The 16067-nt window shown below is 35.9% G+C and overlaps 1 protein-coding gene across 1 annotated transcript; it reads right to left on the reverse strand.

Moving 5' to 3' along the window:
• Positions 1–888: 888 nt before the first annotated feature.
• On the reverse strand, positions 889–9490 carry LOC116997389 (melanoma inhibitory activity protein 2-like). Its single transcript, XM_033061998.1, has 5 exons — positions 9376–9490; positions 7784–7917; positions 6420–6506; positions 4964–6101; positions 889–1643 (listed from the first exon to the last, which is right to left on the reverse strand). Exons 1-5 carry the CDS (start codon positions 9488–9490, stop codon positions 1417–1419), a joined length of 1701 nt encoding a protein of 566 aa, XP_032917889.1. The 3' UTR covers positions 889–1416.
• Positions 9491–16067: the final 6577 nt, after the last annotated feature.

Raw genomic sequence — 16067 nt, forward strand, 5'->3', positions numbered from 1 at the left:
GTGCCAAAGGGGATCCTGCCAGGCTGCTGAGCCCAGGGAAGATGCAATGCCACAGAGCAAAGGACTCTTCGTCTCGTTCGCTAAAATTAGCGCTAATTTGGTTTAATTCGGATTTTGGTTTTTAGTTACTTGATTTCTTTTTTTTTTTTTTTTTTTTGTTAATGTGTGTTAACGACTTTCACAACGCAAGGTGAGTGACTTGCCTGTAAAGCACCTAAGGGAGCAGGACAGGCGGAAGGTAGAAGTGCCTTTTTTAGCTATTTTATCTGTATCAAGCCGGACAAGAACGAGTTTGGCCGTAGCAGTGAGCTGTCGGTCACGAGGGACGAAGCCCCCCAGTTTTCGTCATCCTAAACTACAATTTAACCATATTCTAAATACGTACACTGGAAATCAGGAATAAATTTGCGTGGTTCTTAAACATCAGCTCTAAACAAAGTTCAAGCAAAGCACCGAAGTGAAGTTTACCGTATGGCACTTTACCTGCCACTACTCTTGAATTTAGAGGAGACACCGCAGCAACATTTGCCCTTCCTCAAGGTGCCCTGGCAGCATTGTTGTGCAATCTTGCCCCTTAAGGTTCACCTTCACTCTCCACTACGTTTTGGTGTTTAAGACACCCCCCTAGCAGTAATAACCCCATTTTCTATTATTTTATATATTTGCTTAGGAAAGTATCTTCAATGCAATTACGAATGAGGGGAGGGTTTGTGAATCAAGGCTTTGAAAGTACTCTTTAAAAACAATGGAACTTGTCGCTTATTTTACTCATCATAACCCAAGTTTTTTAAATCCAAGCAAACTTAGTGAATACTATTCTGAGAACTAGAGGGAGCTATTAGTTTCATTAAAAAAAAAAAAACCAAAAAAATCCCAAACAAACAAAAATTTAAAACCACCACTCAGATGTCTCCTGGCTATTAAAAAAACCCACTAAACAAAACCCCAAATCCTCACATCCTAAGTTCATCAGATTCTGCACTGCAAAGAGGCAGATGATGAGCAGCTGACCTACAATTTTCTTGTACTCTGTCTCATTTGGCATCAGAAAACCCTGGAAGTAGGGAGAGGGTTTATTTAAAAGGATTTTTTTTTCCTTTTCTGTTTTGTTAGGAGTTTCACTGCAGAACATTACTTTGTAGCTGGCTTAAACTTGCACTAATGTCAATGTTATATCACAGAAAGAATTCTTACCATTTTGACGATAATCGTCACTGCTGACGATGCAGATTTTATTGTTTCTCTGATCTCAAGAGCATTCCAGCACAGAAGTATCTGATGTATCCAGCCTCCTTCTGGTTTGATCATAAGGAATAAAACAAGAGGTATTATCAACTTCATTTAATTCCAACTGGTTTCGTTGTTTCTTGCTTTTTTTTTAAGATTGCAAATCTGTTTTCCTTAAAGTTAAGAAAATTAGCACTTACCATTACTTGGAACATAATTTTGGATGGCATCAGAGAAAGACTTTCTGTCATCAGCTAGAGAGTCAGGTCCTGAACTGTCCATTTTTGTTTCAGAATTTACTGAAGCAATGGCTGTTGCTTCTGAATCTTGGTCACTGTCATGTTCACCGACTACAGCTGCATACATTTCATGCTCCTTCTCTGGTGTTTCTTCTAGAAGCTTTCTTCTGCCTACTCCTGGACATAATTGTGAGGGAAATCATGGTTATTTTTAGAGGACTCAACTTACTCCTATAAGATATTAACCTCTACAGAGATTTTAATTTTTAAATTTTTCTTTTCCTCAGCTTAAAGCCCAACACTAGAGTATCACATTAGAGAAAACGTGCTACAGATTTATGATTTAAGAAATGCTATACAAATAATGATTTCAGAATTTGAAAGATAGAGCTTTAAACAAAATTTATGTTGTAGTAAAGTAATTAAAAATCAGTATTCAGGAAAAAAGTATGTTTGGTTTTGATAATTAATTTGTAGATTCCCTGGTCAGGATTAGTATGTTTCTTTCTTTTATCCAATACAAGTGGGGTAAGCTTTAGAGGGAGAACAGTTAAAAATGCCATGTAGGATTAAAGATTAACAAATTCCCACAAGATATTAAGCCTCTGTGCAAAATGCAAGAAACCACAGGCATGTTCATGCAGAAGTGTGACTGAAGGCACCTGGCTGCCTCAGTTTTAGTGACTTGGAGTAAATTGACTAAGGCCAATAAAATACTCTTGAAAAAAAATCCCACACTGTGCTTACCCACAAAGGAAAAAAAGTTACAAATTTTTAATTTAATAATATGCATCAAGACAGTGCTGGCCAAAGATACACATTAGAAATAGTCCACTAGTGCAAGATGAGTAATTTGCTCTTTAACTGTTACCATTTTATTAACTCAACTTGTATTATTAGATAATTGAAATATCATAAATCAGTCATTAACTGGTATAAGTTAGGCTCACTACCTCTTCATTTTAAATCACCAGAAGGAGACAGTGTTGTATCTGTGGTGGGTTTTTTTTCTGCCAACAAAGAATATTTTGTTCTTGCTAAATCTCTGTTAGTGAAACATGACTCTAGTAACTTTAGCTGCAGTTTGGCCAGCACACTTAATTGTTATAGCAGACAAAAGCTCTGGCTGCTCTAGAAGAACATTCCTTTTTTCTGTATATTTTCTCTGTTCAGTATCCAAATTGTGCCCCTTTTGTGCAGACACAATGACCTGTTCCCTCCACATAGCATTATCTTTAGTGGAGTAAGCTGTGATTTTACCATGAATCTTTTCAAATTGCTGCTGCTGCAGCAGTTTGCTTCCATCACAGACATACTCTAAGGATTGCTTTAAATCTTGTTTTAATTTAAATAAAATTGTTGAAATATGGGTTTGGTAAAACTGTTCATCATACAATATTTGCCTTGTTTTGGTTTTTTTCTGCACCTTCTCTATATTTAATAGTATCTTATATTGTTCACATTCCTTTCAACTTCCTCTCCTTCTGTGCAGTATTGAAGTGTACTAGTCCTAATTTCACTTCTATTTTCATTTGGGTTTTTTGACCAAACATACATGCTTAAACTTTTTTTGACAGGCTTAATTGTTAGTTTTACTAAATATATTTGCAAAGAACCCTGCTGGTCTCATAAAAGTACTTCTGAAATCCTTTTTGTTAAAATATAGTTGCTATTATTTGTATTTCTGGATTTTGACTCATATTTTCAGACTTTCTTTCTTTCTTTCTTTCTTTCTTTCTTTCTTTCTTTCTTTCTTTCTTTCTTTCTTTCTTTCTTTCTTTCCTTCCTTCAACTAGTTTTAGTAGCAGCAATTTGTTGTTCAGCATTATTCATCCATTCAGTTACAACAGTATCTTCTTTTTCAACAAGTAATTTCATGATTATAAGCCGCACGTTACAATACAGAGTGTGATAAAAGGTATCTATTCTATCACCATCTGTTGAGGGTGGGGGCAGTGATCCTTATTTCAACGGCAGATATTCTGCTAATGGGCCATGCATTGAAACCAGGCAGGGCATTGTTCTTTATCTTTTCACAACCCATCCTTCCTCCAGCGAGTCATTTTCTGCTAATGGCCATTGAGTCCCACTGTGGGACTGATAAAATTACTGCATCCCATTGGAAGTTGCTCCTGCCAGGGGGAAGAGCCCAACATTTCTTACCAAGATAAAAACAGAGGTTTTGGGACACTAAGGTAGCCCCTTTCTCCACTGGACTCCAGAGGAAAACCGGATTTCTCCACATCACCACTGGACCTCCGGAAGGAAACTACACCTTCTACAGGAGCACTGCTCCAACTGAACCACATCTGTCACTGCAGGAGGATGCAGCCACCATTTAATGGGACTGCTACCAACACCCTGCCTGACAGGGTATCAGGTTGTACTCTGACTTTGTCAGGGTTTGCAGTTTGTTTCTTTGTAGTACTGTATTTCTATTTTAATTTCCCTAGAAAAGAACTGTTATTCCTAATTCCCATATCTTTGCCTGAAAACTCCTTGATTTCAAAATTATAATAATTTGGAGGGAGGGGATTTACATTCTCCATTTCAAAGAGAAGTTCCTGCCTTTCTCAGCAGACACCTGTCCTCCAAACTAAAACAGCAACTTTTCGTTCTTTGTCCATATATAAGCCGCACCTGATTATAAGCCGCACTTTGGGTATGGACCAAAATTTTAGTCAAAATGGTGCGGCTTATAATCATGAAATTACTGTACTCATATCAGCCAGGTTTATGAGCATCCCAGGTTGCCAGGATTTAATTAATCCAGTTTTTAAATAGCAGTCTGGCTTTCTAGTTAAATGGTTTTAGAAGATAATAGCTGTCTTTTTTTTCTTCTTGAAAAATGTGATATATTTTAGAGAGCTCGAAGGGTAAAAGTTTACTCATGTCACATGGCTGTTGCTTTTATTCTTGACAAGTAGATTTTGTTTAAGTTTTTTGTCCACTGCCCTGTTTGTTAATTTGCACTGCCAGCTGACAAGGAAAGATCATTTTCTTTAGAGGTATTTGCATTACTGTTACCTAATATGCTGCCTGTGAGACACTTTGATTTGTGAATTTAGTCTTTTACAGTACTATCCATTTTGAAATGGCTTTTGGATGCTGATTTTTTTTTTCTGCACTATAACCTTTGACTAGTTTGTCTTTCTCAGGTGTTTCTAGACTAAGACTCAGTTCACTGTCACATGTGGTCTTCTTGATGCCCAGATTATTATTTGCAGTTCCTGGTAGCTCCCCATAATGCTGCACTTGCCCTTTGGCTGTTGAACTCAGAAACTTCATTAGGTCTGCAAAGTGACTAAAAGAGAAGCAATGGTTTTGTTCTTCAGATATTTCAGGCTTTTCTCCTGTACTTTTTGTGTCTCAGGGATCACAATTCAGAGGGGGTCATGAGAACAAGAAATTTGATGCAATTGATTAATGTCCCTGTTGATTATCATGTTTGTCCATATTATAATAAATAAAAGTATTATAGATATTTGTATACCAACCTGATTGGCCACGTCTGCTTTCTGACTCTTGGTTTTTCTTTTCAGCATCAGTGTTTCTCAGCAGTTGGCTTTCTGATACCAAGTCTTCCTCTGAACTGTAAGGTTCAATTGGCTTCTCTTTGTCACATATTTGCATATCTAAAGATGATTCTGTACTACTTGAGGTGTTTTTGGTGTCATTAAGAGTACGTGCACTTGCTGGTATCTCCCCAGGATTTGGCCTGTTAATGTTTGAATTTGTTAATTTTTGTGCATAGTTCTCATTTTCTTCATCTGTCACCTCATTAGCTATTTCCTCTGATTCTTTGTCCATATGTAATTCCTGCTGGTCTAAAGTCTGATCTTCCTCATTCTTGTTTGCTTGGTCTGTTGTTCCTCTGCTTCTCTGGTCCTCTGTAGCAATTGTAGCTTCCTTGGCATGGCCAAAATTAAGAACATCACTTAAACCCAAATTAAACCAATTTGATTCAGATTCTTGGCTTTCACTCTTTTCTTCTTCTGACAATACCTTGGTGTCTGTTGTTTCATTTTCAGTACTAGAATGCTCAGGCACACCAGACACATCATGGTTTGGTGGATTAATTTTTTCTGATGCCAAATCAACATCTTCATTCTCTTCACCAAAATACAGAAAGCTTGTCAGTCCACCTTGAAACCAACTAGATGTGGAGGATTCTTGTTCCTCATCATTTGGCTCCTGTAAATAATTTTCAGCTCCTACCTCTGTTTCTTTGCCTTGGTATTTATTTGCTTCTGAAGATTCAGTAACATCTTGTAAGGGCTCTTCATAATTTTCACTTTCTGTGGTGAACCATCCTGAAATCCAGCTAGACTGAGTTTGAACAGGTTCTACTGGGAGACTGTTTTGCATTTGTGGCTCTTCAGTATCATCTTTTCTAACCAACTTTTTGTTTACAGACTCCTGAGTGTGAGATTCCTCAGAGTCATTTTCAGAAACTGATTCGTTTTTTTCTTCATTTTGTATGGGGTCTCTTGAATATTGTAAGAGTTCATTTTCATGCAGCTTTGATTCTACATCAGACAATGAATATTCACTTTCTTTGTTGTGATCATATAATGTGTTATCTTCGTTTTCAAAAGTGTACTTATCTTCATGAAGACAAAGGAAATCAGTTTCCTAAAAGAATAATACTAACTTTTAAAATGTCCTAATGTGTAATTTTCTATATCATTGTCTAGCGCAGCAAAATTATCGTTGTTCTTTCTGTTATAACTTTACACAAAGAACTGTAATTAATTACATTATTCCTAAAGGTTCTATATCTTTAATTACACAGAAATTATTTTAGAGAACAATGAACACACAAATAGAACAATTATAAAAACATGTTTTGAATAATGTAAAATAAAATATACGTCAACAGTGGAATTTCTAACTGGATATTTGATTTTCAGTTGGTGTAAACTACATTGGAAAATCTGGTGATTGGTTTACCTTAGTGAGCACTTCAACTTCTTCTCCAATTAAAACTTCCTCAACCTTCACAGCATCTCTTGGGAAATATCCAAAATCCTTCCCTTTCTGTAAAAGATATAAAACTAATAAGAGCATTTAAATTTCAGTGATATATATGTTAGGTACTTCATATGTGCTGGAAAAGTATGAATGAACAATAAGTTTATAGAACAGCCCCCTATATCCTTAATTCTACTTTGTCAAAAGATTGGTTTATTTTTCCATCACAGAAGTGTTCCCCTTGCCATTTCAGAAAGCAAGGGGAAGTATATTACTCTATAATATTATACCTGTATTATTTTTAGGAATGTGAGTTTGTGTACTACCAAAGCAGTAGCCTTAAAACTGCTTCAGCTGAAGGCAGTGCTGTGCACTGATGGTCACAGCCAGTTCCTACTAAAATTGGCTGCAAATTTCCCATTGTCTCAAATGGGAAAAATGTCATGCCTTAATAACTAATGACCCATATTAAGTTACAAGAAAAGTAGGATATGCAATTCAGATATGAGACTAGTTGCAGCTCAAGAGAAAATTACAATGAAGATGGCTACACTACAGAAAATAAGTTAATGATAGGACCCAGAAGGTCAATAAACCACTGCTGTCTTTACATCAAAACATTGAAGGTATGGTTTTGGATATATCCAAATGGAGGGATATATCATGGAAAGCAAAGAATAGTGAGGTGCCTGCAAAGATACTCTTGGATTAAAAAAAAAAAGAAAGACAATTTCACTGTTACACAATAAATGTGACAGATTATTTACAGGGAAAAAAAGCACCCAAAAATGTACTAATGTCTTGTAGTTTTTTTAATTTTTTGAAGCACTTACACAGTTTTACTAGCAGTAAAACTTAATTTGGATCAATACATCCATTCCTTCTTAAATGACCATTCTAATTTCATTGACACTTTTTCCAAGTTGTTTAATGTGCATGATAACTTCTCAGGGAGCTTTCCTTAAGCAGTAGAACTGTGAAGTCAGGTACCAATACTGGATGTCTTACCCCCAGACCTGTAGGTAGGAACCTGACCTGATGGATCTGAGTGTTTCCAAGGGAACCAGATTAAATCAGTACAGCCAAATGATAAGATGAAGGAAACAGAAAACTTGTATTCTGATCTTGACTTGGTTTCTCTATGAGTGATCTTTGCCAAGATTTGGTTTTTTCTTTCTGTATAAAGATAATAACAATGACCCGTCTGCTAAATACTGTATTATCATGAGTGGTTAATATTCCGAAAGAGAGAGAAGATCCTTAGAAGAAAGTAGACTGGGTTGTTATGCTATTACTATATCTAAAATATTTATTGGGAAAGTCTTTAATATTTAAGTACTTACACTTCCTGTCCACAAGTTTTCATTTTCCCTTGAAAGTTTGGAGTATACAGTGATCTCCTCCCCTGCTTTGAAGTTAAGATACCGGCAGTCAGGCCCTAAGTAGTCGGTAATGGCTTGAACTCGGCTCATTGCCTCTGGAATAATATGTGGAAATAAATAAAGACAGCATTCATTTTGCCTGAAGTCAGGTTACTGAAGAAATCTGATATATATCTAATTCTGATGAATTGCAATAGCAAACATTTTAATGTATGTGCTTTGTTGTGACACTTATCCATTTATATCAAGTGGAAATCAGCTAATGCAAAAGCAGCTCTGTCTTGTTTTCTTTCCTATGTACTGCAGATATCAAGGGAAAAAGATCTTATGGACATTTTCCAGTGCTTGTTTAGCTAAGATTTCAATGCTTAAATTGAAAGGATGTATGCAGGATTAACAAATTCAATTACTAAAGTAGATCTAAACAGCTAAAAAGTATTTCCCAGGCATATTTATAATTTTATAGTTTAGGAGTTCTAAGTTAAATCTAGTAATTATTTCAGGGATTTTGTCCTCTATTTTGAATACATTTATCTTATGATGAAATTACATCAATTTTAGGATATAAAGCTTAAACATGTTTTTAACATAAAAGTTTACAGCTCAATATGAATTATTTTAAGTTTTCTTTGTCTCTACCCCTGTCTCCCTACAGAAACCACTACTGATGTGCTCTGGTCAGTTTGAAACCCATTTCCCATGCTGTTCCACAAAGACAACATCCGGAACCTACTGAACTTGGTATGGCTCCACAAGAAAATAGAAATCCATCATCAGAGGAAATCTAAGGTTTCTTCCACTTCAGAGGAAGTGGTAGATTGAAAATATGTTGAAAATACAACACTCAAGTCTGTCAAACCAGTGGAAACATCTTAGAAACAGTTTCAGCTATGATTATGACAGATTTCACAATGGTAATCAGTGGATGATAAATGGGACATTATTTGCCCACTTGTGATTCAGTGGCTCTGCCTCCTGCAGAGTTATTTACCTTTGAGAAACACATAACTAGTTGCTTCATATTAAGGAGGTAAAAATAAGTAAAGAGGAAATATTAACAGAGTGTTTTGTAAGGATTACAAAAGAAATCCCAAATCAGTTGGTTTACAGTAGAAAACAACCAGAGTTCTGCAGAATGGGCTATGAATGTACTATAAACATATGATAAAGTCTTTTCCCGTTTATAACCTACCATTTAAATTTTATTTATATTTTGTTTATTTTATTTTGTATCTCTAAAGAATAATTTAAAAATACTTTACAGTTGTTTTAACTGCCCATTTTGGGAACACCTGAGGAAAACTAGCTATTTACAAGTATTTTTACTGAACTTTGATCACACACCTTACACAACAATCCAGCAAGTCTTTTTTTTTTCCTCTTTTTGTTTTATAAGTTTAAGCCTATTTCTCTTAAACTCGGTATATTAACAACAAACATTTACTATGGCTACTGATTTTCAGTCTGTTTCATTGCTAATTTCGACATTATGATTCCTAATAGCTGCATATACACCACAGATTCCCTTTGAAAAAATCCACATTTTTACTTACTCTCACATTCCGGATCACCACACTTCTTCCATTCTGAAAGTACCTTTGTACTCTGCAGACTTACTGAAAATGAAATTACTAACAACAGAATTCTCTGATCCAAGATCCTTGACATTTTAGATTAAATCCAGATTGCAATGAAACTGTAGAAACTGCACTGATGTGCAAGAATATTCTACATTTTCTTAGCCTAACAAAACATTGCAAGTAAACTTCCAATCCTGTTTCCCTTCTCTTATCTGCTTAAACAGAAGTACACTATGCTAACCTGCAAACAATCTGCAGAGTCAGGTGTCCTGATTATACGCATGCATTAATAATTAACTATGTTCTGGTAGCTAGGCTGATGTTTTGAATACAAAGAAAGTAGTTCTGGTCAAATCAAAATTTAGCCACTATCAGATAGATTCTTGTGTACTGAGTTTGTAGAAGATTGTGCCTGGGAAAATTCAACAGCAGTTGTATTAGGATTAGTTCTGGATTACAAATGCATTTTTAATGTACCTCTTCACCAGATTTTAAGATGGTTTAGTGTGATGACCAAGAAGCCTGGCAAGGGCTAAGACAGCTTACTATTTACAGCCTACACCACATTCCTTCTACATTATCTTTGCAGATGGAGTTCTGCACAGCTGATGTCAACAAAAGATGAGTGGGCTGAAGGAGGAGGCCCTGTGGAGATAGAATGGTCCTGTTTTGGCTCTGAAGAACTGAACATACCAAAGTCATATGACTAGAACCTTGAAGGACACCATGGCCAAAAAAGCAACTTTTTCCTGAGTAAGAGTTTAAATATTTAAATATTAAAGCAACACCCTGAGTATGCTAATAAGATTATTGAAGTACATGCTACCCCATACATGACTATATTTCTTAATCCTCCACCTGGATTATGCTACATATAAAGAAGGAGGAGGAGAATAAGATGGGGCTGTATGTAAACTGGATAGAATTTTCATGTGCTTAGTGAAAGGCCCAAAAAGATCTTGGTGTCAGTTGGTGGGTTACTCTCCTCTCTTCACAAGCAGGGATACCTGCTTGGTAAAATTCTGCATAGGATTATTGTTACTACCCAGGCTAACACAATATTATTGTTATCATTAGAGCTCTGTCACATCTAGTGCTGTTTATCAACAGCAGTTCCAAGTCTGTGTTTCTGTTGTTTCAATAAACCAAACTATGTGTGCTATGTGTGAATCTGGGACAGTGAGGGTTCTCACTGAGCACAGCTTGACCTGTAATTTTAGATTGGTATATTGCACTATTTGTGAATCTCAGCTTGTGAAACTTCTTATTGAACACAACCAGACCTATAGTGCCAAATTGATTATAAACATATATAAAGCCCAGGCACATTCAGACCCTCTCATCTCTAAGGTCCAGCTGGAATGCAGGGGGTATTATTTTCTATCAGTCTCTCCACCCTTAACACAATAAATATATTATCAATTTTATGCTTGTATTGATTTGCAGTGAATACCAACCTAGCTACTGACAGTGTAATAGCTTTGTTTCTTTAATAAATTATTTTTTTCTGTGCATTGATATGTTTTAGATAATTTATAGCTGGTCATTGGGAACTTAGAACAGAAATATTTTCCACATATTCTTTTGGAGGTTTCTCATGCACTAGATCTAAGTACAATCCATCCTTCAGCATGGGGAATGCTTACTTGGTTCCAAAGACTTAAAGGTGCCTGGCAGTTTTCAGACTTAGAAGACAACTAGAAAATCCATATGCTATCTCTGCATCATATATCACAGAGCAATACAGCAAAGCTAAGCAAATTACATGCCTGCTTTTTAAAGAATTCCTTGTTTCTTAGCAACCTATTATCCAATTTGTAGTTATAAATAATTTTTCTCAAATAGCTTATGCTTTAAAGTAGTAAATATGCAGGGAGATGTACAATAGTTACAGAGGCATGAAGTTTTGCTATAAATGAAAACCTGCAGAGAATCAGAATACTGGGTTCGGAGGGGGCCTTAAGGTTTACCTGGTCCAACTTTTCTTGGTAAAAGCATGATCTAAACAAGATGGTCCACATGAATCTTAGAAGTGTCAAAACATTTGGACATCCACCACTTTATGGGAAGATTGTTCCAATGGCCAGTTGCTCTCACTGTGAAATATTTTCCTCTACTGTCTAATCAGAATCTCCCCTGAATTTTGTACTCATTGTCTTTTACATGTGTGTACTTGTAAAAAAAAGTCTCCATCTTCTTTGCATCAGAAGCAGACTTTGCTTCAAAGGTTTTGTATCATTGTCCCATACTTCTTTGGTGACCTAAAAACAGTGTGTCTTATTAACCTATAAAAAAAGCTTCACTTTTCCTTTCCCATGGTCTTGTGTGAGGGAGCCTCTTCTTCCTATCTTCTTGATAGTACCTCAAGAATCTGCATTCCTTCCCAACCTGATCTTTGCAGTCTTATAGTTCCTAGTAGCCTGCCCCTCCTTCAGTCCTGAGTATGACTCAGGTTCCACAAACCTAAGCTGTGTCTTACTTGCAGCATAGCTTCCTCTTCCTTCTGCTCCTCAACTCAAACCTGCCCGACACTGGTGCTTAGCCTGATCTACAGAGCTAGCAAAAAAGGGCACAAAATGAGCTAGGGTCACCTTAACCAGCAGTGGCCTGCAAACAAAAAACTTCACAGAGACGACATGTCCCCCACTTGCAATCTAATACTTTGGCCCCTTCCTTTGCCACATGACCTGATAGTCAGGCAGCCTATCCTATGACCTGTTACACCAGCTGTCTCTGCTGTTAGATAATCCAAGGGGAGCACCAAGGAATACACTGCAGATCAGCACCCCTGTCACGCCTGACTAATGCTGCCCTGTCTTTTTTTAAATTTCCAAGTCTCTACAAAATAGATTGGTGAAAAGGAATATACAGGGAATTTATATTTTTATATTGGAAGGACTCTATATACTAAGTGTTGTACAAATTAAAAAAAAAAAAAGAAAAAAAAAAAAAGAAAAAAAGGGACATTTTTATCCAACTGGTCCAAAGTCTTTCATAGTGTTGCACACCAACCATAGAACATGGGACAAAACCCAACAATTGCCTAGAAGGGTTAACAGTCCCTTTTTGAGCCTGGCAATATGGAGCCCATTCACCTAAAAATGGAAAACAGGTATTCTGACATCTAAATTTACATACATACTTACGTAGGTTTGTGGGGGAGAACAATTAAACCCACATCTTGATGTTTGCACAATATTACTGTACTTGTGAAAATAGCTCTGAAAATGGCACTGACTTCAGTTTCATATAGATACCAAACTTAGTCCAAGTCTTTACATGGAGGTAAAATCTCAGCTACTCAGTTAAAAGTGCATTTGAAGTTTTCAATTTATTCTGGGCATTGCTCATTGTGTTGTTTAGTCTCTACAAGCATTCTTTAAGGCTTAATTGCTGACAAACACTACTCTGATCTCTGATCTATATTATTTGTTCCTCTAGTATCTTCAATAATAAATCATATTCATACCAAATATTCTTTTCCTCTGGATGCAAATTCTATACATAGCATAGGCTATCAAGCATGACTTCAAATCACCTTTGAACTGAAGTCAAAGGTTAATAGAGTTTATTATAGCTAGAGTCCAAAGGACAAAGTTGAAAGCTTTATAGCAGATAGAGACTTCAGTTAATTTCTGTTCTGCAGAACTGAAGCAATGAATGTGAGTACTACTGCACATGCAAATACAAACAATAATGAAAAATATCTATTTCCAATAACTTTCATTAGAATGGAACTATTTTTATTTGCAATGACACCTTAGTAACTATTTCTACTGAAGTAGAAAGGCAGACTTCTTAAAACATACTAGAATTCAAAGAAGGATCAGAATTAATGAAGTAATTGAAATCATCTGAATAGTATAACACACTGGACAGCTCTTTTAAGAAACACCTTTTAGAAGTGAAGATGTTGCATTTCCTAGACTATTCAGTCATATCAGAAGTTCGTAGAAGTTCTCCTAGTATCTATTTTATAATAAGAACAGACTATACAGTTTTGGCTATACTGTTCTGGTAACACCAAGGGGCTCCACACAGAATGTAGAGTTTCACAGTGTAGAATATTGCACAATATGTGGAAGACTATAGTCCACGAGTAGAGACTTTTAACAATATAATTCTCTTGACTTTGGATGTTTGGATACAAATTGATTTTTACATTTAATCAAATGTGATGCCAGCAAAATTTGGTTTCTTTAAACAAGTATCTTTTAAGAAATAAGTCAAAGGAAGTAAAGTAACACTAATTCACTCTTTCAGTTAGACAAATTGAAGCAGGTAACAGGCATCCATCACCCAGATCTAAATAAATTGTTTCAACAAAGATAACAAGTAGCAAGGAAAAGCCACTATTGCTTGTCTCTTATAAGAACAGTTAAAAACATGACTGACAGTGCATTTCAAAAAAATTATGGAAGTTGTGACCTTTATTACTTTGAATCTTGAGAACGCATTTCCAAGCTTTGAACACCTCACATTTTGCCATATAATAGAATACTCTCACATGATAAAAACTACCTGAATCAGCAGAAAAAAAACCCCAAGACAGAATACCCTCCATAGCACACATCTCTATATGTTACTAATGCACCACTGCTGCAGCATTTGATCCCATCATAAATACATGTAGTTTCAGAGAAATTCTTTTTTGACCAGGCAAACTCATTTTGAACATCTTGGACATACGTTAAATGAATGTTTACCCTGTTGTACCACAGTAATTGCTATAAAATTAGCAGCTGAACCTGAATCTTAAATCTGGGGCCTAATCACAAGACCATTACTTTCCTGAGAAATCAAAGATGTTCCAGAAATTTATTTGTAAATTTACTGGTTTTGAAATTAATTTTGTTGGAGGTGGGTTGTTCAGTTCTCTAATACCTACTATCTGCAGAAAAATTATGTTCAGATTTCCTTGGAATAAAATATAAAGAAGCTGTTCCAAGCACAAAGACATCACCCTAGACAACAGAAATTTGAAAAGTATGCCTTTTATCCAAAGTCATGTTTCAGCTTATACTCAATGAACAATCTGTATAACATCTACATGACAAGGGTTCCAAGTGGAACCTTATGGAAAAAATACATTCTTGGAGAATTCCAGCTTATCTGTGCATCAGGACTGAAGAAAAAAATCAGCAAGTAATGGTATAGAGTCAGTGCATAGTATAAAAGTTCTAAAAAAACCAAATCACCAACAGCCTTCCTAAATTATACTTAAAGCTAGAAGGGACCATGTGATGGAAACACTCAGAAGACAGGCATAGAGCATACATGGTATATTCCCTACTCACATAAAGCATCTCTACTTCATTCTTAGAAAAATGGAAAAACTATTGTTTCTTTGTCCCATTGAGTGAAAAGAGAACAAGGCATTTTTTTCTTCCATCTCCACTCACCATTGTGCGGAAGGGGTAAGAAAATGTTTCAACCATTTCCTACCCCTGTGCTATCTGCACTAAAACCTCAGAAAATACAAAGTGTTCCATTTAACTTAGTCTTGAAGTTGTCAGCTATTTTCATGGTTTCATTCCTATCCACATCTCTGATACTGTTTCAGAATAAGAGCAGGGACCTTGAAGGAAAATGTAACAATTACTAGAAATACTACTGCTTTAAGGTGCTAACAGTACTGTACCACCTTACACTATTTTTGTAGTGGAATATTGATCGGAATATTTAGCTTTTAGAAAACTTCACAGTTATTACATACTGACATTCATGTTACACTGAGCTGCTTAGATATAGGAATGCTAACAATTAATGGCACTGCTTAACAATGGCATTAAGTTTCTTCTAACTAACATTAAACTATCAATTACATCAGCAGCTTTGTACGCAGCAACAAAGCTCCTATATTTTCACAGTCAAAAATACATTACTGCTGTGAATATAACCTGAAAAATCTCATCAATCCAGTCCTTAGTTCCACCACTGACCTACCATCCTGTTGTTTTCATAAAGCCTGTTTTTATGTTGCTCTGAAACTGGGCAGATTTGCATGCTGACTCCAGTATCAGCCTGTAAATACACTACAGCAGTGAAACACACCAAGCTCAAAATAAGAAATGTTAAAATTATTCAACATTACAAAATAAGTGTAATTAATTGAAAAAACTAAACTGACTTTCAGAGGTAATTTGAAACATGAAATTAGTCAAAACATGTAGACCAGTAACATTTACTCAGTTATTCAGTATTGAGTTTTTTTTGGTGGAACATTTTTTAACATCTTCAATAAGGCATTTGAACTTTTGTTTGTCCTTCAAAAAAGACAGCACATTAAACCACAACATTCCCTGAAGGGAACATTGTTGGAAACTACTGACAAAAACAACAATTACTCTGTTGTAGAGGCAGAGGCAGATAGGATACTGAAGTAGCAAATGGACTGTACTCCTTGATAAAGGGAAAACCTGTTTTTTCCTACTGCCTACTTGTGCTGCACTCCATCCTTTACTAGACACACTTCTTGAAGTCAGTATTTCAGAACACATAAATCTGTCACTACTCTTGAGTTCAGACAAAAACTGACACATACCAAGCTAGAACTGGCAACTACCTTCCAGAAAAATGGGGTGTATATGGCATTTCATACACTAAATCAAGCTTATGTGTCCTTCCATACTGAAACCTTTCTAGGATTTCCTGGTCTGTGATTT

The sequence above is a fragment of the Catharus ustulatus genome, chromosome 6, assembly GCF_009819885.2.
Source record: "Catharus ustulatus isolate bCatUst1 chromosome 6, bCatUst1.pri.v2, whole genome shotgun sequence".
In the NCBI taxonomy this organism is placed as follows: Eukaryota; Metazoa; Chordata; class Aves; order Passeriformes; family Turdidae; genus Catharus; species Catharus ustulatus.